This window comes from Gobio gobio (genome assembly GCF_949357685.1).
Source record: "Gobio gobio genome assembly, chromosome: 8".
In the NCBI taxonomy this organism is placed as follows: Eukaryota; Metazoa; Chordata; class Actinopteri; order Cypriniformes; family Gobionidae; genus Gobio; species Gobio gobio.
The window spans coordinates 20,665,451-20,692,607 of record NC_137114.1 but is presented as its reverse complement, the minus strand read 5'-3'; the positions used below and the strand labels follow the sequence as shown (position 1 = coordinate 20,692,607).

General features: G+C 37.7%; 1 protein-coding gene across 2 annotated transcripts; it reads right to left on the bottom strand.

Annotated features, from left to right (window-relative positions):
- Positions 1 to 935: 935 nt before the first annotated feature.
- On the bottom strand, positions 936 to 26,922 carry LOC307130593 (myelin-associated glycoprotein). Of its 2 annotated transcripts, XM_079823663.1 has the most exons (11): positions 26,823 to 26,922; positions 26,549 to 26,615; positions 16,322 to 16,687; positions 12,674 to 12,964; positions 9,327 to 9,581; positions 3,269 to 3,523; positions 2,805 to 3,068; positions 2,630 to 2,711; positions 2,440 to 2,508; positions 1,291 to 1,363; positions 936 to 1,124 (listed from the first exon to the last, which is right to left on the bottom strand). In XM_079823663.1, exons 2-11 carry the CDS (start codon positions 26,592 to 26,594, stop codon positions 1,065 to 1,067), a joined length of 1,761 nt encoding a protein of 586 aa, XP_079679789.1. In that variant the 5' UTR covers positions 26,595 to 26,615; positions 26,823 to 26,922; the 3' UTR covers positions 936 to 1,064. The 2 variants fall into 2 exon arrangements, with proteins under 2 accessions (XP_079679789.1, XP_079679788.1); XM_079823662.1 differs by lacking the exons at positions 936 to 1,124; positions 1,291 to 1,363 and having other exon boundaries at positions 2,125 to 2,508.
- Positions 26,923 to 27,157: the final 235 nt, after the last annotated feature.

The following is a 27,157-nucleotide window of genomic DNA, read 5'->3' as shown; positions in this document are numbered from 1 at the left end:
TTCCCCTCTCTTCCCCTCTCTACCCATCTCTTCCCCTTCCCCTCTCTTCCCCTCTCTACCCCTCTCTTCCCCTTCCCCTCTCTTCCCCTCTCTACCCATCTCTTCCCCTTCCCCTCTCTTCCCCTCTCTACCCATCTCTTCCCCTTCCCCTCTCTTCCCCTCTCTACCCCTCTCTTCCCCTTTCTACCCCTCTCTACCCCCTTCCCACCCCTCTCTTCCCCTTCCCCTCTCTTCCCCTTCCCCTCTCTAACCCTCTCTACCCCTCTCTTCCCCTTTCTACCCCTCTCTACCCCTTCCCACCCCTCTCTTCCCCTCTCTTCCTCTTCCTCGAGCAGGCAGTTGCCCTTGTTCATTTACTTGGCCAGGTGCCTCCATGTTCAGAAATTGTACTGGTTCTGCATGGTCAAGCTCTTTACATGTATGTTTGGCAGCATTCACAGTCATGGACAGCACCTGTAAACATACTGTTTGATTGGTCATCTGAGATGTGTGAAAGTCCTCCTTCATTAGTCTAGTTTCACCTGACTGTCAATTGCTGTAATACATTTATCAAATGTTTCAAGGGATTCATATATGGTATTCATGGTATTATGTTCTTGACTAATTTTGACAATTGAACAGACTATTGTGCATGTGATGACTTATACAATGAAATGACGCTGATACGTTTTGGAGCGAATGACCATTAGACTGAGAATCTAACAATCAGTTTAGATCAAAAAGATCTAATCACTTGCAAACTGTGCTAAATGTAGGCTACCTGTACTTAATCATTTGCAAAGATGTACTGAGACATTGAGACATGTACATAGACATTTGCAATTTGATGAAATGAATGAGAAATGCTATTCTGTTGTGAACAATTGCCAAGTGGTTTGGAGATTTGTCCATGTTGTTTTGAGAATGTAATTTCTGTTTCAAGAAATGAGCCAAACCAATGGAGAAAAACTGTAAACGCTTTCGAATGTATAATATTAACACATAGCAAGACCTTTTTGGCATTGGACATTTTTGGTCTTTCTCAGCCTCTGTCATTTCTGGTAGGGCAACACATGTCCATTTCTTCAAACGTTAGCATAGACTGATTCATCTTCCAAGGCACTGTCAGATGGTCTCACATCATGCTAATTAAAAAGAAGCAAAAATATGTTACAGACATTTAAACAAGGTAGATCAGGTTCCCTAAATAATCCCTTTTTTAAATTATAAATGTTAAGGCAGATGCAGTGTTGTTTTAAAGTCAGTAGTTTTAAAGTAACATTTGTCTCACGGATGTAAAGTTGTACTTACCCCACAGTTGTCATAATCATGGCCCTCTGGGCAGTTTGTGTAAATATCTTCATCATTGCCTTTCTCTTCTTTACTGCTTTGCAGATAATGTTAGATAAATCATTGGTAAGAGTTTTGATTGGGAACAAACTATATAGAATGTTTCCAAAATGTTGGAATTTTTTTTAATGTTCCATTTAATGAGTCTCTTCTGCTCACCAAGGCTGCGGTTATTTGTTCCAAAATAGTATTACAATTTACAATAACTATTCTGTTTTTATTTTAAAATGTACTTTATTCCTGTTATCAAAGCTGAATTTTCAGCATCATTACTCCAGTCGTCAGTGTCACATGATCCTTCAGAAATCATTCTAATATGATGATTTGTGCTCAAGAAACATGTCTTACTAGAATTATCATTGCTGGAAACAGTGCTGATTCATATTTTGTGGATATGTATCTGTATATACAGTACAAGGTGAATGAATAGAATAGGAAGTTCAAAATTCAACAGCATTTATTTAAAACAGAATACTTTTGTAACATTATAAATGTCTTTACTGTCACTTGATTCTTTGCTGAATAAAACTTTTGGTTTCTTTAAAATTCACAGTTTCCATATTAATAATAATAATAATAATTTGTTATATTTATATAGCACTTTTCTTCAAAGCGCTTTACATATAGAAGGGGGGAATCTCCTCAAACACCACAAATGTGCAGCATCCACCTGGATGATGCGACGGCAGCCATATTGCGCCAGAACACCCACCACACACCAGCTTATTGGTGGAGAGGAGACAGAGTGATAAAGCCAATCGGTATATGGGGATGATTAAGAAGCCATGATGGACAGAGGCCAATGGGCAAATGTGGCCCCTATCGAAGGACATCCTGGGATTTTTAATGACCACAGAGAGTCAGGACCTCGGTTTAACGTCTCATCCGAAGGACGCAGTAAAAAAAAGTTTTCAACATTGATAATAATCAGAAATGTTTATTGAGCAGAAAATCAGCATTAGAAGGATTTCTGAAGGATCATGTGACACTGAAGACTGGAGTAATGATGCTGAACATGCAGACTTCCAAAAATATATATAAAAATAAATCTTAGTGATCCCAAACGTTTGACTGGTAATGTATATGTATAAAATCTGTATAAAATCAGACCTCTTTGAGCTTGTCTTCATTTCATTCTGTTCATTCTTCATTACAGGCTGTTGTGTAGCTCTGTTCCCACTGCCAAGAAAAAAGTATTTTAAAGTTGCCAGAGAACAAAAGGAGGAATTAAACATGGAATAAGCATGACTGATTGAGTGAGTCATTTAATGTGTAGGTTAAAAGAAGGAGTGACCCTTACTAGTGTCTTCTCGCAACATAAACTAAAATGCCAACTAAAACAACTGCAATAGCTGATGCAACAGCAATGTGTATTATTATGCCTGTGAAAAGAAACAAATAAATATTTTAATAATTTTTCCTCTGCATTAAAACAATGATAGAGTTTTTTAAAAAGACTGGATGTAAATTCTCACCATTTTGGGGAGCTTCCAAAGTTATAGAAGAGTTTCCCAAACTGTTACTAGCAAAGCACTGGACAGTCTTAGGTAAACCCCACCAGCTCTGTACTGTGGATGTGGTAAGAGACTCATTTTGTTTGATGCTGGAGCTGGGGAAGGTTTTCGAGGAATCTGGACCAATCCACTTGACTTCGCTGGGAGGGTTGGAGTCCACAATACAGACACAGACTGTAAAAATCGCATACTGGCAAGACGATTCGTTTTTAATCTCAGGAGGATCTAGATAGATAGATAGATAGATAGATAGATAGATAGATAGATAGATAGATAGATAGATAGATAGATAGATAGATAGATAGATAGATAGATAGATAGATAGATAGATAGATAGATAGATAGATAGATAGATAGATTATAGACCAATTATTTTTTCACAATACCAATTGAACATTGATTATTGAACCTTCTCACATACTTACACAATATATTAAGTTTCCTTAGACTAGAACTGTTTCTTCCCAATGTGTTAATGGCTGTACAGGAAATGGCCTCAGCATACCGAGACACTCTCTCCAGATTATAAGTGGGTCCCTCTCCAGGCAGCTTCCCATTTAAGGTGAACCACTGGTAGCTGTTTGCAGGAGGGTTGCTGTTACTGGAGCAGGTCAGTTCTACGGAGTCATTCTCCTTCACTGAGGGTTTAGATGTCTCCACGTTTACATCATAAGGAGGAACTGAATTAAATTAAAAAAAAAATTGTGTCAACAACGGTCTGTCCTTATCACCCATTACATTTATTTAATAGACACTTTTTTCAAGGCAATTTAAGTATGTATGTAGAAGGTGGCTAAACTTTGCTCACGTCCATGGTTTAACCATCATACCAGCAGAATGTAAATGGAGACAAGATAGGCTACATGTCTCCTTGGAGATTTTTAAGAACTGCCTGTCAGTATATCAGTGCGCACTCAAAGCAGCTAAAATGGATTACTTCCCAGATTTTATAACAAAAAATTTACATACAAGTGTTGTTTAATAATTTTGATAAAGTAGTTAACCTCAAGACATCTTCACACAGAGATGCTTCCCCCGAGTTACAATTTTTATTTTTATTTTTTTCAGGAAAAAGATTGATGTTCTTTATTATTGTATTCCTACTGCCTATCATGCCTCTAATTCTTCCAATCCTGCCCCTAATAATGTCCAGCTAACACATTTTAATCCAGTTGATCTTAATAAATTGATAGTTAATTTTAAAACTAAAACCGACTACCTCTGTACCCATGGATATCTGCAGACATGTCTCTTCAGAGAGTTGTTAGGTGTGATTGGCCTTTCTGTTTTAACTATCATGAATAGTTCATTAAGCTTAGGCATTGTTCAATCCTGCTTTAAGCATACAGTGATTAGAAAATTTCTGAAGAAGCCAAGTCTTGAATTTTCGGCCTATCTTCACAATACCTTTTTTGTGTTGGAGAAGGTGGTCTTTTTTCAACTCTCTGCAATCTTAACAGACCATAACCTTCATGATTATTTTCTAATATGAGTTTAGGGCCCGCCTAATTAGAGCAAAACTTGAGCAAAAAAAGATGTTGTTGTTTTTGGCCCTCTTAGTTCTTCGCCACTAATCTCTAGCTACCTAGGGCCACTCTCTAGAAATGTTAATTCATACGCCAAAAAATCTGGGTGTATTTATGGGTGCTGTGGTGAAAACTAGTTTCTACTACTTAAGATTAATAGCTCAAATTAAACTTTTGCTCTCATCTAGAGATTTAGAGACGATCATCCATGCTTTTATATCATCCAGACTGAACTATTAATGTCAGTTGATTTAATCCAAGGCTGTGGCTGGAAGTCAGTTGCAGTTTCTGTTAATTTTTTTTCTCTTTCCTTCAGTGATTCTGCTATTTAACAGCAGGGGTTCGAAGGTTTGAAAGAATGGTTCAAGAACATCATACTAACCTCTAACCTCTAATGGACCATTTTGACCCAAAATGAATTTTGGGGAAAAAATTAAAGAAGTAAAAATTGAGTGTTCATTGGAGTGGTCCAAGACCATAGGACTTTTGTTGCACTTGAACCAATTTTTACCGGATCCGAGGAGTTTATGTGGTTGAAATAAAAAGTAGTAACAAATCAGTCCCTCGTGGGTCAATTTGACCCACTTAGAAATGAATGGGATGCGAGGAATACATCAGTATGGAAAAGCCTACAAAAATTACTAAATATACTTTACCAGAAAATGATTGTTTAATGTTTAAATGTGTATCTGAATGCATACTGATTAGATAAACTCAAGAAAGTCTCGGGTAGCGACTGTAACCCTGGTTCACTGAGAACAGGGAACTAGACACTGCATCCTGAGACACTATGGGGAAATGCCTCGACGTGACTATCTGAAGCAACTCTTAAATCACGCCAATCGTATAGGCCGGCGACAGCCTATGACACCATACTAGTGCAAATGGGACGTATATAAGGGGCACCTAGAGAACATGGGACTGAACAGGCAGCCCAGAGGCATGACAATGGGACGCAGGGAATCAGGGTTACAGTCGTAACCCGAGACGTTCCCTTTCGAAAGTCGTAGTGCATGCCAATAAATGGCTGTGAATGAGCACAAATAATGGCAGTTTCAACAGAAATGCCAAAACAAACACTCACCCTTTCTGGTCGCACACAAGACTGTGTGACAGTACTTCAGTGACAGTACTTCACTGCCCAAGCAATCAAGCCTCAATGAGGAAGTGCCTCTGTAAAGTAACAGAATAACTTGTCAAAGGCCGCTCAAAGGCTTGGAACCAGCATCTTCAATAGGAAGGGGTTCCAATAAGGGAGTATGGCCAGGGGGGGGGACATTGTGTCAACCCCCAGAGCCACCAGGGAGGCTGACCCGGTCTGACTTGTGACCTATTCTAGCCAACAACCTGTCTGGTTCCTAAACAAAGCCCCTTACCATTACTTGCCTCGTAAGAGGTAACCAGAGGAGAGGGACTGCAGAAATGCAGTAACCAGCTCACACTGGACAAAGCATAGCACTTTCCAAACCCTTACAAACGAGGAAAGTTACTCTGTTCGACCCTGGACCTACAGAGTGCTTCTTTTAAAGCACTATGGAGGTTGGGCACTCTGCATAGGGTCCCTAATGAAAGTACCTCCAGCTCTAACAGGAGCTGATCTACCAAGGGGGTTCAGAAGAATCTCTCGACCTTTCAGACCAAACTCAGGGAGCGAGGCTCTCAATAGGATGATCCTCACAAACAAGGGAGTACCTACAGCTCTAGGAAAGCTGATCTACCAGGGAGGTCTCAAGGGAGTCCCTCAACCTTCTGACCAGACTCAGGGAGCGAAGTACTCTACAGAACGACCCTCTGAAACGAGGTGAACACTACCTAGGCTCGACCAAGAAGAGCTCTGGGGCCATAGTCATGGAAGCTCCTGTGGAGCCTGCAACATGAACTCAATCTGTGTACTCTGGGGAGCCAGGGCACTTTGGATGGCCAACTACTTGGAAACGAGTCTAAGATAGCCACCTGTAGGCTTGTAATACTAATTCACATTACTATTCAGCGTATCACTTTCTACTCTTTAAACAAGGGGAGTACAAGTTTCATGCAACCAGCCTGTCGAGGAGGCCTCTATGTAGGGCCTAGTACTCCAGAATGTCACGGGCATGGGCTCAGGGCTAATGCTTGAGCTCTAAGGGAGCGTATTCAACACTGTCCTAAATAGGAGGGAATACTTAGTTGGCTCAAGCTGAGCATCATTGGTGTTGGACACAAGGGGTGCAGAGCTCTGGGAGCAAAGCAGTCTTAGAGGACCCTGAACAAAGGGAGCTAATATAAGCTTGACAAAGACAAAGCTTTTCTCAAGGGTTGAGGCCTGAACAAACAATGGGCCTCATTTATCAATCTAACGTAGAAACGAGCGCAGATCCGAGCACAGAAATCATCTTACGTCAGGGTTCACGTGTGATTCATGAAACATTCGTATGCTGACAATCCCATCGTACGAATAATCGTACGTTGATAAATGTGGCAGCTTAAAACAATCGTCATTTGAATATCACACCCCTAAAAATGAATGGTTTAGAAGCCTCGCCCCTAGAGTTTACAACATGGAGAAATGTAACCCGGCCAAGAAGATTGAAGAAATTGATCTTACTCCAAAAACACCCATTTACCTCGTAATTGCAAACAATTATAATACATGTATATGTATATTAAATACGATAAATAAAATGAAACATTTGCAAAAATTATAATCACGTATAGCCGAGGCTTTTTTTAACCTCAGTACACAACAAATCCTTTAAATTGAACAGTATTCAGAACAGAACAAGAATGAAAAATAAGTAGCTATAAATTATATAATAAACTATAAAATAAAACAAATTAGGCTATAGTGGCATTCATTATAAACAACAAACAAACATCAAGCCAAAATAAATTGTAATTATCCTTGTGTTCTGTCGTGTTCCTTATATAAATGTAAAGCCCTTGGAAAAAACATTCTAAACTTAAAGTCTAATTCTGACTAAAGCCAGGTGTACACTTTGCGATTTTGCCCACGGTTTGGCCGTCTGAGAAAAATTTAGCAAATCCTGAAAGATTCCGCTGATCCTAGGCTAAAATCTGAAGTATTTGATCGTTAGTTTGACATGTTCACCGGCAGCCGATTGATCAAATTCACACCAAATCGATTTTCACTGACAATGCGCCGAGTGAACGTGCAAATTCGGTAGATAGCGCTCACGGTACACAAGGTGGTGCTGCACCACTTTATGCTTCTGACACTTGCTTGTTACACAGAAGAAGAAGAAGAGAGACAGTATTTACGTGCTTGCCAAAACCATAGACATATTATGTCTATGGCCAAAACCGTTCACACACTTTTTGCTAACTGGCAAGCAACACTAGCAGCTCATTTTCTTCTTTGTCTACTTACTACTTCTTCGTCGTATCAATGTGTGCTCCGCAAGACCGTATTCTTTGAGCGCCACCATTTTACTGTCACTTCAGCAGCTCCAGGCACGCGAACAAAAGCACTGATCTCATTGGTCAGCCAGTTTTTAACGTGCCGCGTCAAAATAAAAAAACAAACCTGTGACTGTGAAGTGAAGTTCACGCTATTTCAAAAACTTGCGCACACGAGCTGAGACCTGACGTGAGATTTGATCGTAGCCACTGCTCACGTCCATATTGATAAATGCCAAATTTTGCGTGGAAATGGCCGTATGTACAGTGCCTCTTGCTCTCTAGTGACTCTTGCTCTCCAATGACTCTTACTCTCTAGTGGGTTGAGGCCAACTTCACTCACCACAGGATGACAGTCAAAAGGCCAAAGCTTAGAACAGGGGTCGGCAAGAAAGTTTGGCATCAGGCCACCCCCCCCCAAAAAAAATTTGCCACTACATGGCAGGCCAGAACATAGTCAAGGGATAATTTAAGAAATGAATTGATGAAAAATGCAACTAGAATTGCCTGTGACATACTGTTACAGTATCTTTTGTAAATGGTAGTGAGATGTTACTCTGTAAAAAATTTGGATAAATTAATAAAGCAGTAGTGACACGTAACCTGGCAGTATCTGGGAACTTTTTATAAAGGTTGAAGGCCGCCTTGCTAAAACACACATATGTGGGAGATGCGGAATGGATAAAAATAACTCAAAAAATATAAGTGGACTTAAAAAAAGCCCATTAATGGCATGTTTGAGTCATGCTCTTAACAAACTATGTTTTCTTTCCATATTGTGAATAATAAATGTGTATTTTAATTGTCTTGTTACACGATGTAGCCTAACTTATTGTATAATTATTTGACGTAACCTACTTTTACTTTGGCATCCTCATACTAAACAGAATTTTTTTTATTGTTTTCGTGATGGAGGTAAGCATGTACGTCGCGGGCAGGGTGATGTCAAGATCACTTGAAGTCATGATCTATCTGGAGCTCGGGGGAGCGGAGGCATAGTGCTTTTTTACTCTCTCTCTCAGTGAGAGGAAACCACTTAACTCAACCTATAGGGAGGTTATCAAGAAGGCAGAGAGCCATACACTTGAAATCGTAAACTTGCCTGGAGCTTGACAGAGCAACAGTTTCAACAGAATGATTTCCATGAGGATGCACAGAAGAGATAATCAGCACAGAATGGTTATCAAGGTGGCCTTAGGGCCAGGCACTTGAAACATCAACTATCTGGTAGCTCCAATGAGCAGCGGCCTTAGAAAAATGACTCTTTAATTTGAGAGGAGGCCATGTCACTCACTAGGTAATGTTTATTCTGAATGTTATCCACTATATAAACTACTCTCAGAGGAGAAGAGGTACATAGTAAGGGTGTCACGCTAATCTTTTCTAATAATGGAAGCTCCCTAATACTATATAAAATATAGTATTATGAATAAACGCCCCCTTTAAGTAGTATAGTTCACATTCAATTCAAAGCTGATGTGTGTAATGTTTTAAATGTAAAAAAAAATAATTAAAACCTCTCTCCAATCAATAAAGGGCCAGTCACTCAGTCAGTACTTACACAGCACGTTCATTTTCTGGGCACCAGAACTGTTTCTTCCCAATGTGTTAATGGCTGTACAGGAAATGGCCTCAGCATACCGAGACACTCTCTCCAGATTATAAGTGGGTCCCTCTCCAGGCAGCTTCCCATTGAAGGTGAACCACTGGTAGCTGTTTGCAGGAGGGTTGCTGTTACTGGAGCAGGTCAGTTCTACAGAGTCATTCTCCTTCACTGAGGGTTTAGATGTCTCCACGTTTACATCATAAGGAGGATCTGAATGAGATTAAATGTTATGTCAACAACTGTCAACTTCCTTCATTTTTTTTTATTTTATTCAGAGGCCCAAACTGAGCAAAACTATGCAATTTGGTGCATATACAATTTGCTTATATTTATATGGCCAGAAAGTAAGATGAAATTCTGATACCATGTAAGGTATATAAAAGATAACTTTATAGCAGCAGACTAATTAGATCAAATGAATATAAATATAATGTGTCACTGTATCTCCCAGCAATGTCTTTATAATGAAATGCTTAGTTTTATTATCAAAGAGTAGTAGATTGTGTACAGTTTTTTCAACAAAGTTTTGATCATGTCGATAATCTATAGGCCTTAGAAATTTGAATAGTATATAAAACAGTTAGGTTTTATAGGCTTAAGTTAGCATGCATTTTAAGACAGTGGTTCTCAACCAGGTGTTCAACTAGGGTGTTCAACTAGGGGTGTGCATTGGCACTGCCCTCACAATTCGATTCGATTACGATTCACCAGGTAACGATTCGATTCAATTCGATTCTACGATGCATTGCGATGCATCAAAATTCTACTGCACACAACAAGGCAAATTTTTAATCAGTCATGAGGCAATACAAGCAGTCAGATATTGAACAAACAGATTGTATTGGCTGCTATGTGTGTATTATCACTCTCCTGTATCTTTGACATTAATGTCATTAAATAAAATAAAATTGAATGGTACAGGGTATTGGATATGGCATTTTCAAACTTGAAAAAGAAAACATAAATCACTGCTTTCAGTGCTTTGAATGAGAAATGTTTCTCTTCTCTCTGCTTTAGAACCAGTTGAAATTATATAGAGCAATAATAACCAACTAAGCCAACTTTTTCCAGCAGTGAACATAAGTGTTTTTTTTTGTTGCACACAGTAAAAAGCTCTAAGACAAGGCACTTCATGAACTCATGTGCAAATATTAATCCGTAATTACAGTCACACTATTGTAACAACAACCACCACCCAGGCACCCAGCAATAAAAATATTCAGTGCAACACACACAGTAACGTTGACACTAGCGACTCGTCAATTCTCGTGCGTGATTTTAGTGTGGCGTTAGCAGGGCGTAAGCAGCGCATATTTTTTTCGGCGCCCATGTTAACAGATTAGAGCGTTCACATCGCACGCAGAGGCGGCACGGCAGCGCATCGCAGGAGCAGAAGCAGCAGTGCCGCGATCGTTTCGACGCCGAGTCTATTTTTGCCGCGCTGCTCACGCTGATTTAAAGCCACAGTGGATTGTTCTTAATCAAAACTGACCAGATTAACATGGAAAATAACACATTTCACCATGAAATCATGTAGTGAAGTGCCCCGTGTGTTTCACAATCACCATATGACATCCAGAGCTGTTAAAAAAATTAAAAACACAACACTGCCAGAAGTTTTTGCCCAAACTTCAAAAGCCTGTTTAAATGTTTAAAACTAGAAGCATATATTCACATTAATGTTAACTTACTTTTATCATGTGAACTACTTTTATACAACAAGTTATATGCATGTCTGTTTGGGACTGAGGGGAACACGGTCGCATTTGCAACATATGCTGCCCATCATAAATCAAAGCACGAGACAGACGGGGCTCGGAGGAGAAGACCGGAAAATGTGACATAATGTACAATATTTGTCTGTATTTGCAATATCTGCGCGAGACAAACGCTGCCAGTGTGAATCCACAATGGGGGCGCGGGCTCCGGCTCTCCATACCCACCGCTCCGCGTGCGGTGTGAAGCCGGCGTCAGAATCCGAAATGTGCCCAGATGTCCGCTTTCCAAGCTTTGGGTGCGTTTTTAATTACCCGTCTATCGCGGTCATCTCCCTCCGCCTCAGCCATCTTGATTGTTGTTGTTATGACCCTGGAAGTAATTGAAACTTCACAACTTTATTGTCCAACTCAAGGCCATAAAATAAACGGTGACATAATCGATTATGGCCCTTTGCCGCATCGATGCTAAATCGTGCATGCCCCGCATTGCGATGCATCGCTGAATCGATTATTGTTGACACCACTATGTTCAACTAGGGGGCCTCAAAAAAACTCCCAAACGTGGCTGCAAGATGACTTACAATTATTTAAATTAATATTATGATTATTTTATGTTACTTACATGTAGCCTGGATGCCAGCCGAACTTAGCCCCGCCCACAACATTTTTACTCGGGCAGTTCGGTCTGGAATTGATCGGTAGAGAAGTAATTATGCCTGAACAGAAACTGTTCGGACCATTGAAATTGTCAAGGCGGGCTTTAGACGATGATGGACAGATGATCAACATTAACGTAATCATCCACGTCATCAAAAGCCGCTTGGGTTGAGTTTGTTCTAATCCTAAACGGAGAACTTGTTCGTATTTGCATTTACCTTTACTATTTCTCTCAGAAATGATGATCGTGTTGGTAAGTACTCTGTGTATCCTTAAATTCTTTTTTTACAACACCGGCAAAGATCGTTTACACTCATCTTTTTCTTCTAACGTTAGGCTACTTATTCCAGCGTGCATGCAGACAGGGTTGCCAAGCTTTTACAAAAAAACCCGCCCAATTGCTAACATTCCTCAAAACTAGCCCAAAACAAGCCCAATAGCTTTCCAGAGGGGGTTCTCCGGGAAAAAAAGGCATTTGGGGGGTAAAAATATGTGTTATTTTGGCTGGGCTGGCAGCTAAAAATCGCATTCCTGGGTCTGTATATCACATAATTGGGGTCGCTTCAACGCGGACATAGCAACATTTGACAACTAACGTTATGCGTCGCTCCGTTGCTCTGATTGGTTGTAGGTCTATCCAATTGAGGTCTTTCCTGGTTCGGTTGAAACACGCCCCATAATCACAGCCCAACGGAGCAGTATCAGACTCAAATTCTGACTAGAATTGAGTATGACGACGTCAGGCTAACTTACATGTGTAACATAATAAAATGTGTGTAGGCCTAAGTATGCATGCATGCATGTATGGTATTATGTTAGATGTGATTAATCAATTTGACAGCACTACTATTAACAGCAAGCAAAAACAAACATGTGAATTAGCGTCTGATCATTCATTTGTCTTAAACCCACATATAACAGACTTACATTTAACTTTGAGCATTTTGTAGCCTGTCACTGTCTTCCCACTAAACTCTGCAGAACAGCTAATATTTGTATTATGGTCTTCTCTGGATGGAGTGAAGGTAAGATTGTAAGATGTAAGCTTCCATTGATTGTCATCTTGCGGTTTCGACGGACTTGAGTGCTTGCCATTATGGCTCCAGGTGACATGAGGCAGGTCTGACGGACAGGAATGAGACACAGTGCAGGTAGCAATCACCAATGTCCCTGATGTCACTTCACTTTTCACAGTGATTGTAGGTAGTTCTGGTGACCCTGGTGAAGACACACAAATAGTCATATTAACGTGCCGATAATGCAATATATCACAATAATGCACAGTATTGCTATCATGAGCACTTCAAAATACTGTGGATCATTGAGAACTATAGCTCTTTAGAATGCATTTTTAAAATAAATCAATTAATAAAAATGTACAAAACTGCATGTATGCTACGTCAAAGAGGCATGGGCACTCTAATGTAGGCTAAACAATGTCAACAACAAAGATGAGAAGCATGACGAATGAAGGAGAACAGTTTCACTCAGCATCTATTCCAGATTAAAATGTAAAAAGTGTAAACAAATGTTTAAAAACAAAAACCTGTCAAGTCTTTAAATATTAAAGGGACAGTTCACCCAAAAATGATAATTACCCCATGATTTACTCACCCTCAAGCCATCCTAGACAAATACAATCAGGGATATTTTAAAACATTTCCTGGCTAATCCAAGCATTATAATGGCAGAAAATGGCAGCCCAAAATTTGAAGCCCAAAAAAGTGCATCCATCCATTATACACCACGTGCAGAATTAATAGGCATGTTGATTTTCTGATCATATTTTTTCCAGGCACATTTTACCAATTCCAAACCACATTAAAACTTAAATAAAATTTGTATCATTTATAAGTGATATATAATTTTTCATGAAGGCTGGAAATGAAAAACACCTTATATTCAGGTGTGCAGAATTATTAGGCATGTTTTCTTTTACAGATAAAATGAGCCAAAAAAGAGATTTAACTCTTTTAAATTATTAAATGCCCATGAGGATACATACAATACTAATGCAATACTAGACATTGCAGTCGAGGCATGACCATTGGACAGTGAAATGCTCGTTGGGTCAGCAGGATCTGACAAAAACAGGTGGCGAAGAAAATAATTACTGCAAAATAATTAAGAATTAAGGTGAGGAATTAAGTGTGAAACCATCAGGAACCATTTAGTCTCCAGCGCCACCATTTTCCAGAGCTGCAACCTACCTGGAGTCTCCAGAGACTTAAGTTAGGTAAAGAATCCTAAAAAATTACCCCCACAAAATAAGAATCACAAGCTGAAGTGTTGAAAAATACATGAAAAAGTTTTGCGAATACAGAAGACGAAAAAAAGAAGATTTTTTTTATATATATATATAGGCTTTATAGACAGATAGGTTGAGAATAACTCTTGAAGGACCAGCATCACATCCTCTAGTACCAAAAGTTTTGGGAGTTCATTTTAGTCCATCCTGAAGTCCGTTTTGCAGAGATGGACTTAAAATGAACTCCCAAAACTTACTGCCAGATTCTGGAAGATGAATTATTCAAACAGTGGTGCAAGAGGATGTGTTGCTGGTCCTTCAAGAGGTTTTATCTGTCTATAAAGCCTACAAAAAAAACAGTCGTCATGTATTTTACAACACCAGCTTAGTGGGGGTCATTTTTTAGGATTCTTTACCTAACTGAAGTCTCTGAGATCCTGACACCTTGCACTTCTGGAGAATCCAGGTTAAGGTTACAGTTCTGTAAAATGGTGGCGCTGGAGACTAAAGGGTTCCTGATGGTTTCACACTTAATTCTTCACCTTGATTCTTAATTATTTTGCAGTTAACAGGTGCCTCACCACCTGTTTTTGTCTGACCCTGATGACCCAATGAGCATTTCACTGTCCAATGGTCATGCCTTAACTGCAATGTCTAGTATTGCATTCGTATAGTATCCTTCTCATGGGCATTTAATAATGTTTGACTTTTCAGTCTGAGTTAAATCTCTTTTTTGGCTCATTTTATCAGTAAAAGAAAATGTGGCTAATAATTCTGCACACCTGAATATATGATGGATATTTTTCTTTTGTAAGAAAAATATCCATATTTAAAAGTTTATAAAGTAAAATATCTTGCTTCCACCCTGACCGTCTTCCATATTCAACTTGCGCAGAAAGTGTAACGCCTCCCGCAGTTCAAAAAGCTTATGCTACGTCCCTCGTCATATGCAGCTTTTACAGTTACGCTTTTTTCGTACATTGAATACGGAAGGTGGTCTGTCGGCAGCTAGAAATTTTAATTTTTGAGTTTTTTTACGTTTTAAATATGGATATTTTTCTTACACAAACCCATCGAATCACTTCAGAAGGCCCTTATTAACCCCTTGGTGCCGTGTGGAGTACTTTTATAATGGATGAATGCACTTTTTTGGGCTTCAACTTTTGTGCTGCCATTCACTGCCATTATAAAGCTTGGAAGAGCCAGGAATTTTTTTTTAATATAACTCTGATAGTATTCGTCTGAAAGAAGAATGTCATATACACCTAGGATGGCTTGAGGGTGAGTAAATCATAGGGTAATTTTCATTTTTGGGTGAACTATACCTTTAATATTTAAAGACTTAACAGGTTTTTTTTTTTTTTTAAACCTTTGTTTACACTTTTGTACATTTTAATCTGGAATAGATGCTGAGTGAAAATGTTCTCTGGCCCTGTTTACATCTGGTATAAAGATGCGTTTTGGTCGATCAGATCACAAGTAGACGAGGGAGACACATACACATTTACACCTGGTGCTTTAATCCATCTCTTTTGTCCACTTTCAATCACTTCTGTCCTGATTTCTTTGAGGAAGGGTCCATGGGCAGGTAAATGTATGGGCTTTTTCGGATCTTTCGATCTAATGGGCAAAATAAACGTGCAAAATATATATATGAATGCGACCGGAGACGACAAAAAATAAATAAAACATAAGGAGAGCAGCAGCTATTGTTTTGTTTTCGCTCTGACAGCCGTAAGACGACGCAGAAAACGGTAAGTGCGAGTTATAAATCAGGAATGGTGAGAGAGCATTGTGTTTGGTATGTTTTCTGTCTTCAAACCAAACTTGGGTCTTCAGCCGACAAAGTTTAAATCCTGTCTGGCTAGCGCGCTTCTGGCTAGAGTACATAGCAGTCTTTTGTGGCTGTTTGAACACAATCGACCATGTGAGCATTTACACTACGAAAATAATCCGGTTAAATGCGTTTTCGACTAGGCCTACCTCTGGAAGTGGTCAAAAGGGGACAAGCTCAAAATGTTTCAAACCCTGTTTATTTTGCGTCGTCCACTTGTGATCCAATCAATCAAAACACGTCATAATACCAGGTGCAAACAGGGCCTCTGATTTTTCATTGTTGTTCTTTATAGTTATTTTGCTCTTTAATCTGTTTGATACATTTGTTAACTTTTTGTTAACTTGTTTTATTGTAGCCTATGTAAATGTTCAGGGTTCTTTTTTGTTATGAGAACTGTTATTAAACCTTTTAGGAAGACAACACTTCATTTTGTAACCCAATTCAGTACCGTGATTGAACAAATCTATTGTAGTGAACATATTTCTCTTACCTTTCACTATTATAGAAGGTTTATTCTCCGTATAGGTATACTTGTTCAAATTTTCAATCTCAATCCGGAACATGAATGGCCCAGTGTCACTGTCACGCAGAGAGCTGATTTTCAAAGAACATGCGTTTTGGTGCAAATCACCAGTGAGGCTAGTGCGACCTTTGAATTCCTGACTGATTTTTGAGGTATCTGTATGGTATACTACTGAATCATAATACCCTTTGTACCAGACTCCTGTAAATCCTGTGTATGTCTGTCCATTTGCTGGGTAGCTGAACGTACAGGGAATCACCACACATGAGCCAGACAAACCCACCACATTTTCAGGCACTTCAATGCTCCATTTGTTAGCATTTGCGGGTGACACTGAAAGAAGAATGATTCAGTAAAAGGAATTACTTATTTTTTTGTATGACAATTTAGTGACCAATTAAAATATTTTCTCTTATATTTCTAATGTCTATTTTTATACCAGCGACAACACATCATGAAACATTCACAACATTTTCCTTTTTTTCAATGATTACTGTGTCTTAGTCTAAAGAGTCTAAATTTGTTTCCTCCCCTAGACACTTATTCTGGTACACGTTTCTTTCCCATAGATGACTGGAAGTAGACTATAATTCCTTTGTCTGAGGAATGACTCATTTTACTTTATTTTTAATTCTGCATGGCAATCTGAGAAAATTAACTGAGAAATAAAGTCATGTATTGTGTAAAATTAAGTAAAACTGGTAACACTTTACAATAACAGTACATGAATAATCATGTGTTAATACATGAATTAATAGTTTATTAAACATGAACTCATGATTAGTGAAGATATGAACTAATCATGAACAAATGAGGAGCTATCATGAACTAAGACAGGAGTCATAATGATTCATGCATGAATAACAGCAGCATTAATACATGTTAGTACATGTTTGATAATTAATGCATTAATTAACATGTATGGGTAAACTAAATCAAACAGGCTCCTTAAGAATAAATAAGAAGTACTCTGACTTTGAATTAAACATGTGATTTAATACTGTCATAATTTAAACTGTAATAGCCTATTATAATCTGCCATCTGCAGCTTTGTGATTTTTAGCCATTTTTGTGAGCCATTAATTACACACATTTGTCTAATCAAACGTGGAAAACAGACTAATAACTATCACTAATCATTTTAATTTGATATAAACCGTTTTCAGATTTTTATAGTTCAATTAGGCTACGTTTAGTCACAGCTAATTTTCTTCCCGGAACTACAGTATGTAGGGTTTGTTACTGGTGGGATACTCATTAGTGGCGCTCTCGGTGCTCCTAGCGCGTTAGGTGTGTTCCTTCGGTATTGCTGGCATTTTCATCAAATAATATATGTCGACTGCTTTGGTTAACCGAAATAATAATTTAAGACATGTTTGTATGATTGTTGTATTGGGATATTTCTGGAGGTGTGTACTTTAATTAACTGTATTTTTTAATTGTTTAAATGTAACCTATATGCTTTGATTAGCATTAGCCGGTGGATGCGCCCTGTTTTACATGTAACATGCCTTATTTGGGTCTTTACAGGTATGTTTGGGCTTTCTTTTAAGTCCATATATGTTTAATTATATAAATATAAGCCTACAAATACTTTTTAGGGGTTCAAGCACGAAGTGCTGAAACCCTATTGTAATTGTAAGGGTTTTTATTATTATTATTCTCCGCTAAAACGCATCGTGCAGCCCAAACCGTAAGTGCTGGAGCGTTGAAACTTTGTCAGATGGTAGCCCAAAAATCGAGGAGAGGTTATCAAATTATGAGCCAAATTGGCCTATAGGTGGCGCTATAGCAATCAATTGCGCGAAACTGCTCATAACTCCTAAACCGTAAGTCATAGACTCAAGTGTCTTATATCATTGGAAAGCTGAATACCTGACGTAAATAATGTATATCTCCGATTTCATTTCCGGTAGGCAAATTTTTCCGTCATTTTGAATTTTGTTGAAAAACTACTTTTGCGAACTAGTCCCTGGATTTTAACCCGATCGGAACCAAACCAGTGCAGAAATGTTCTCTGGAGTCTGAATATCAATAATTATCGAAAAAAAGTTGAAATTTCGATTCACGGTTGCTAAGGTGCGGAAAACGAATGTTGTGGGAGGAGCCTATTTTACTAAAATGGCTATAACTCAAGAACAAAATGAGATATCTTTACCAAACTTGGTACACATGTGTATGGGCTGAGTCTTTGGTCACGATAAAACAATCGCGACGATTGAACACTTGGTGGCGCTATAACACAAAAAAAACATGAAAATGGCTATAACCACCCGACCGCTAGTCCAATTGACTTGAAAATTGGTATGCAGTGTCTTGGTCCAAGGTACCATATATGTCTATGAGGACATTGGCGTATCTCAAAAAACATGGCCGCTATCGGCTAATGAAGTTTGAGCACCTCTAAGACAAGGTTAACGGAGGCCGATCGGAATGAAACTCGGTGGGCATGTTTGACTCATGGCCCTAGAGGTCTGTAAGAATTTTGAAAGAAATCGGCCTCTAGTTGGCGCTAACGAGTTTTATGGCCCTGTAATCACGTGGTGTTGCACACATAAACCAAATATACATATCATATGATAGGTCTCCTCATGCTGAATAACTTTGCCTCTAGAAGCATTGCTGTCAATCAAAGCGTTCATTAAATATTTGCAATTATGTTTAAAACCTACTTTTGCGAACTAGTCCCTGGATTTTTGCCTGATCGGAACCAAACCAGTCTAGGACAATTCTCTGGACTCTCTAGATTAATAATTATTGAAAAAAAATTGAACTTTTGCATTTGGATGGCTATAACAGGGTCATTTAGAAGAGGGGCGTAGCAAAATACGCTATACAGCTTATAAATCCTAAAGGAAAACTCAAAACTTCACGAAAATTGTTATGTATATGTGACATAACATGCTGAAGAAGCATGCAAAGTTTTATGGAGATCGGACCATAGGTTGCGCTATAACTGTTAAAAAGCTTTGAAAACCATGTATTCCCTATGGTGAATTGCCTGTATTGGCTGTAAATGGTATTTTCTATCTCTGTAATCAGGTGGGGTAAAAAACATCCACATAATGTGCAGAAATTATGATAGATCTCTTCATACTGAACAACTTTGCCTCAAGAACCAATACTGTCAATCAAATTGTTATTTATTTATTCACAATTATGTTAAAAACGTATTACCTAAAATTGCCACCAGATGGCAGCAGAAGACCACTCATTGGTTCATTCTGCTTACTAAGCATATTTAAACTTTATAAAATCATTATAATAAATGTTGCAAATGACATTTTGTCAATGTTTATCAATTAATTTGTTCATTTGATTAATGTTTTTACAATAATTATTAAATTACAATTAAAATAATGCCTGAAAATATGTTTTAAAGGGGAAAACCTGGAATAAGCTATTTGTTACCCATCATTTATTTCAAATATCTATATCTCCAACAAAATGTGCATGTGAGTTAAGCACGTCTGAAGACATTAACTTGGAAAATGTGCCAATTAAATGAAAAACAGACATTTAAAATGAAAATGAGCCAATGAGTGGTTCTCTGCTGCCACCTGCTGGGCTTAAATGGTCATTTTGTCATTCTATTTACTTATCATGTTCTATAATTCCTATTTAGACATTATAAAGTCACTATTACAATATTTACAATTACATTTTGTCAAATTAATTTATTTCAAATATATTATGGCGTATTACCTAAAATTGCCACCAGATGGCAGCAGAAGACCACTCATTGGCTTATCCTCTAAACTAATATTGTTCAATCATATTTAAACTGTGATCGTGCAGACCAAAGCGTAAATGCTAGAGACTTGAAACTTTATCAGATGGTAGTACAAAAATCGAGGCTAATGTTGTCAGAGTATGAACTTGATTGGCCAATAGGTGGCGCTACAGCAATCAAAAGGGCGAAATGGCTCATAACTCCTAAACCGTATGTCGTAGACTCAAGTGTCTTATATCATTGGAAAGGTGAGTCCATGACGAATAAAACGTATATCTCCGATTTCATTTCCGCCATGATAGATTTTCCGCCATTTTGCATTTTGTCAAACAACTACTTTTGCAAACTAGTCCTAGGTTTTTTGCCGGATCGGAACCAAACCAGTGTCAAAATGTTCTCTGGAGTCAGATTATCAATAATTATCAAAAAAAGTCGAAATTTATATTCACGGTTGTTAAGGAGCGTAAAAATAATCGTTCAGGGGGGAGCCTATTTACTAAAAGGGCTATAACTCAGGAACAAAATGAGATATCTTCACCAAACTTGGTACACATGTGTATAGGCTGAGTCTTTGGTCACGATAAAAAAATCGCGACGATTTAACACTTGGTGGCACAATAACGTGAAAAAACATCAAAATGGCTTTAACCACCTGACCGCTGGTCCGATTGACTTGAAAATTGGTATGCAGTGTCTTGGTCCAAGGTACCAAGTATGTCTATGAGGACATTGGCGTATCTTAAAAAACATGGCTGCCACAGCCAATTAAATTTGAGCACCTATTAGACAAGTCTCATGGCCCTAGAGGTCTGTAAGAATTTTGAAAGAAATCGGCCACTAGTTGGCGCTAACGAGTTTTACGGCTCTGTAATCACGTGGTGTTGCACACATCCACGAAATATGCATATCATTTGATAGATCTCCTCATACCAAACAACTTTTTCTCTAGAACTGTTGCTGTCAATTAATATGTTCATTAAATATTCCTGAGTATGTTCAAAACCTACTTTTGCGAACTAGTCCCTGGTTTTTTGCCCGATTGGAACCAAACTAGTCTAGGATAATTCTCTGGACTCTCTAGATCAATAATTATTGAAAAAAAGTTGAACTTTTGCATTTGAATGGCTATTACAGGGTCATTTAGAAAAGAGGTGTGGCAACATACACTCAAAAGCCTATAAATTCTAAGGGAAAACTCAAAACTTCACGAAAATTGTTTTTGCATATGTAAGATAACATCTTTAACAAGCATGCAAAGTTTTATGGAAATCGGACCATAGGTGACGCTATAACTGTTAAAAGCCTTTTAAAACCACGTATTTCCTATTGTAAATTGCCTGTATTGACTGTAAATGGTATTTTCCATCTATTATTTCAGTGTTTAAAATCTTGCTAAATAAAAATTAATGTCTTTTGATGTTTGTGTGCTTAAAGGCCTTAAAGGCTTGAACCCCGCTAAATGCTGCTTGTTAGGGGTTCAAGCACGAAGTGCTGAAACCCTATTGTAATTGTAAGGGTTTTTATTATTATTATTCTCCGCTAAAACGCATCGTGCAGCCCAAACCGTAAGGGCTGGAGCGTTGAAACTTTGTCAGATGGTAGCCCAAAAATCGAGGAGAGGTTATCAAATTATGAGCCAAATTGGCCTATAGGTGGCGCTATAGCAATCAATTGTGCGAAACTGCTCATAACTCCTAAACCGTATGTCATAGACTCAAGTGTCTTATATCATTGGAAAGCTGAATACCTGACGTAAATAATGTATATCTCCGATTTCATTTCCGGTATGCAAATTTTTCCGTCATTTTGAATTTTGTTGAAAAACTACTTTTGCGAACTAGTCCCTGGATTTTAACCCGATCGGAACCAAACCAGTGCAGAAATGTTCTCTGGAGTCTGAATATCCATAATTATCGAAAAAAAGTTGAAATTTCGATTCACGGTTGCTAAGGTGCAGAAAACGAATGTTGTGGGAGGAGCCTATTTTACTAAAATGGCTATAACTCAAGAACAAAATGAGATATTTTTACCAAACTTTGTACACATGTGTATGGACTGAGTCTTGGGTCAGGATAAAAGAATCGCGACGATTGAACACTTGGTGGTGCTATAACACGAAAAAAACATGAAAATGGCTATAACGACCCGACCGCTAGTCCGATTGACTTGAAAATTGGTATGCAGTGTCTTGGTCCAAGGTACCATATATGTCTATGAGGACATTGGCGTATCTCAAAAAACATGGCTGCTATTGGCCAATGAAGTTTGAGCACCTCTAAGACAAGGTTAACGGAGGCTGATCGGAATGAAACTCGGTGGGCATGTTTGACTCATGGACTTAGAGGTCTGTAAGAATTTTGAAAGAAATCGGCCACTAGTTGGCGCTAACGAGTTTTTTGGCTCTGTAATCACGTGGTGTTGCACACATCAACCAAATATACACATCATATGATAGGGCTCCTCATACTGAACAACTTTTCCTCTAAAAGCATTGCTGTCAATCAAATCGTTCATTAAATATTTGCGATTATGTTTAAAACCTACTTTTGCGAACTAGTCTCTGGATTTTTGCCTGATCGGAAACAAACCAGTCTAGGACAATTCTCTGGACTCTCTAGATCAATAATTATCAAAAAAAAGTTGAACTTTTGCATTTGAATGCCTATAACAGGGTCATTTAGAAGAGGGGCGTAGCAAAATACACTCAAAAGGCTATAAATCCTAAAGGAAAACTCAAAACTTCACGAAAATTATTATGTATATGTAACATAACATGTTGAAAAAGCATGCAAAGTTTCATGGAGATCGGACCATAGGTGGCGCTATAACTGTTAAAAAGCTTTGAAAACCATGTATTCCTATGGTGAAATGCCTGTATTGGCTGTAAATGGTATTCTCCATCTCTGTAATCAGGTGGGGTTAAAAACATCCACATAATATGCATAAATTATGATAGATCTCCTCATACTGAACAACTTTGCCTCAAGAACCAATACTGTCAATCAAATCGTTATTTAAACATTCACAATTATGTTAATAACCTACTTTTGCAAACTAGTCATAGATTTTTCAACCTGATCAGAACCAACCCAGGGCAGTACAATTCTCTGGACTCTTTAGAGCAATAATTATTTTAAAAAAAAAGTTAAACTTTTGCATCTGAATGGCTATAACTGGGTTATTTCAAGATGTGGCCTTGACCAAGTGTCCCCAAATGCCTATATCTATTCAATGAATGCTCAGATATTCTTAAAAACAAGTCAGAACATGTGTACTATGCCTCTAAACAAGCATGAAAATTTTCAGACAGATAGGACCATATTTGCCTCTATAACAGTTAAAAAGCTGAAAATTATGAAAATAATGGTATATTAAGCCAATAAGTGGTCGTTTGCTGCCCCCCGCTGTTCATTTTATTGTACTACACTCTAATATTGATATACAAGTCATTTTCAGCTTTAAATAAATCACTATTTTAACATTTGCTATCACATTTAGTTAAAATTAATCTATTAAGTATCACTATTGACAATTGTCACATTGAGAAATGTGAATCTTGAAGGAGACTTGCAGGAAACATTTTGTTTACTGCAACATCATAAAGTTCAAATGTCTGTAACTACAACAAAATGTGTGTGTGTAGTCCTATGTTTCTGAATACATTTTTAAAAATCTGATTAATAGTTACAAAGAGCTATGTGAAATGATTATAGACCATAGCATTAAAAAAGTGTGTGTGTGTCTGGCCTTGACCAAGTGTCCCCAAATGCCTATATCTATTCAATGAATGCTCAGATATTCTTAAAAACAAGTCAGAACATGTGTAATATGCCTCCAAACAAGCATGACAATTTTCAGACAGATAGGACAATATTTGCCTCTATAACAGTTAAAAAGGTGAAAATGACAGAGTTCATATGAAAATAATGACCAATATGTGGTCTTTTGCTGCCCCCCGCTGTTCATTTTATTGTACTACACTCTAATATTGATCTATGGTTATAGATACATGGTTAATCATAGTAAATAATACTAGAACGTGGTGCATTTCACAAAAAAATGTGACATGCTCATAGACCATTAAAAGATATTTTCACAATAACATATCTCAAAAATATTGTGTGTGTGTGTGTGTGTGTGTGTAACCATGCATAATGGAACAACTGGTTTGAAGCCTGTTTCAGAGCCTATTTTACTAAAAGGGCTATAACTCAGGAACGAAATGAGATATCTTCACCAAACTTGGTACACTTGTGTATGGGATGAGTCTTTGGTCAAGGTAAAAAGAATTGTGAGGATTGAACACTTGGTGGCGCTATAACATAAAAAAACATGAAAAGGGCTATAACCACCCGACTGCCAGTCCGATTGACTTGAAAGTTGGTATGCAGTGTCTTGGTCCAAGGTACCACGCATGTCTATAAAGGAAATTGGCGTAGCTCAAAAAACATGGCCGCCATTGGCCAATGAAATGTGAGCACTTATTAGACAAGGTTAACAGAGGCCGATCGGAAAAAAAGTTGGCGAGCATGTTTGACTCAGGGTCCTAGAGGTCTGTAATAATTTTTTAAGAATTTGGCCACTAGTAGGCGCCAATTAGTTTTATGGCTCTGTAATCACGTGATGTTTCACATATTCTCACAATATTGATATAATTTGATAGATCTCCTCATACTGAACAACTTTGTCTCTAGAAACATTGCTGTCAATCAAATCGTTCATTAAATATTTGTGATTATGTTAAAAACCTACTTTTGCAAATAAGTCCCTGTTTTTTTGCCCGATCGGAACCAAACCAGTCTAGGACAATTCTCTGGACTCTCTAGATCAATATATATCAAAAAAAGTTTAACTTTTGCATTTGGATGGCTATAACAGGGTCATTTCGAAAAGAGGCGTGGCAAAAAACCCTCAAAAGCCTATAAATTCTAAGGGAAAGCTCAAAACTTCACGAAAATTGGTGGCCATGTGTGAGATTAGATCCTTAACAAGCATTAAACGTTTTATAGAGATCGGACCATAGGTGGCGCTATAACTGTTAAAAACCTTTTAAAACCATGTTTCCTATGGTGAATTGCCTGTAAATTGAATTTTCTATCTATTATTTCAGCGTTTAAAATCTTGCTAAATAAAACTTAATGTCTTTTGATGCTTGTGTGCTTAAAGGCCTTAAAGGCTTGAACCCCGCTAAATGCTGCTTGCAGCTTTAATTATCTTTGTTTTTTTGTACCAAGGGTGTAAAGGAAAAAGGATTCTTAGTGTATATGTTTATTCATTTTGTAATGAATGAATTGTTAGTGCATCATTGTGTCATGACTTTACTTCAGGGGGCACGGCATTACTATCTCATGGTTAACTTACCATACACTAACATCAACTAATGGCTTGTTACTGTATGACTATGTCATGACTTTACTTGAGGGGGCACATCATGATTAATACATTATTAACTAACCATACACTAACATCAACTCAGGGCTTGTTACTGTATGACTATGTCATGACTTTACTTGAGGGGGCACATCATGATTAATACATTATTAACTAACCATACACTAACATCAACTCATGGCTTGTTAATGCATCATTGTGTCATGACTTTACTTGAGGGGGCACATCATGATTAATTCACTGTTAACTACTTATCAAATTCAGCTCATGATTTATCATAAACTTACTATCAAATACACATGTAACTAGTATAACTAGTATTCAGCCCAGTTAAGAGAATGGAGGTACAGTATCATCACGGCCTGTGTCTGGGTGGAGAGAGAACTGTACGGATCCCAGCAGACAATCCCTCACTTCCTGACTTTACTGCATGTTTCCTGTTTGGTTATTTTTTGGTAACTGATTTCTCAGGAACTGTTATAAGTCACAGTAAGTTTAGTTTGATGGGAAAGAGAATATCACAAAACAAACTGAGACCTTTTGAGATAAAATATAGTAGATTTAGTATTTTCTATGTTTGATAAGGGTGATCAGTGAAAGTAATGAAAAACTATTCCTGTGGCTTTCAGTAATATTTATGATGAAGCTTCTGATAAAAAATGGTTTAAATTATGACAATAATACATTTTAAAATGTATTTCAAAGTCAAAATATTTGTTATTCATTCTTAGAAAGCCTGTTTGATTTAGTTTACCCATACATGTTTATTAATGCATTAATTATCAAACATGTACTAACATGTATTAATGCTGCTGTTATTCATGCATGAATCCTTATGACTCCTGTCTTAGTTCATGATAGCTCCTCATTTGTTCATGATTAGTTCATATCTTCACTAATCATGAGTTCATGTTTAATAAACTATTAATTCATGTATTAATACATGATTATTCATGTAGGCTACTGTTATTGTAAAGTGTTACTGTAAAACTGGACAAAACATTCATTATTTACAACGTAACAACAGCGCTCATACATGATAACATTTTATCTAGTTTAATTTTACTAACCTCTGAGCCAGAGAAGGAGTGACAATAAACAGCTACAGGAAACCATCTCTGCTTCAAAGTTCAGCGCCTGGAAATACATTTTCTCATCTTTCACACATACTTCCATTACTAATAACCACTGAATTGTTTTAGAATCACATTGTTTTCATTTTGTAACATTGTTTCATTTCAATGTTTATGGAGCACAGTGCAACATTTACAAGTAGCATTGTCTTATTTATTAAGCCATTTATATTATCCCTGTGTAGGTACAAAATTAAATATTGTCACTCACTTAATGTCGCGTCCTCCTAAATTCATCAGAAGAACACTGGTGGGTTAAATATTTGAGAGCTTCCTTGCCGCTATATTTGGCTGAGAGTGACACTTGTAATATTTTGTTCACTTCCTGTTTTAAAGGCTTCTGAAAGATGGGCTGTACATATTCAGCAAAAAAGTGTCTTGAGGGGATAAACTGTGTCGTTAATTTATTATATATAGTTCAACATCCCATTAACCTTAGCTTCACAAATATTGGATAATAAATCATAAAAAAAAAACATAGCCTTACAAAAAAATGAGTATACTTCAAGTTTATCGTATACTAATATCTATGTACTAGAAGCATAC

Bases quoted from the DNA above. Each gene is read 5' to 3' on its own strand.
- LOC307130593 (XM_079823662.1), bottom strand. From the start codon at position 26,594: ATGGTTTCCTGTAGCTGTTTATTGTCACTCCTTCTCTGGCTCAGAG. The intron at 12,965-16,321 runs GTAAGAGAAATA...TGTCTTCACCAG, and splicing joins ACCTTCTATAATAGTGAAAG to GGTCACCAGAACTACCTACA. The intron at 2,712-2,804 runs GTGAGAATTTAC...TTCTTTTCACAG, and splicing joins TTTGGAAGCTCCCCAAAATG to GCATAATAATACACATTGCT.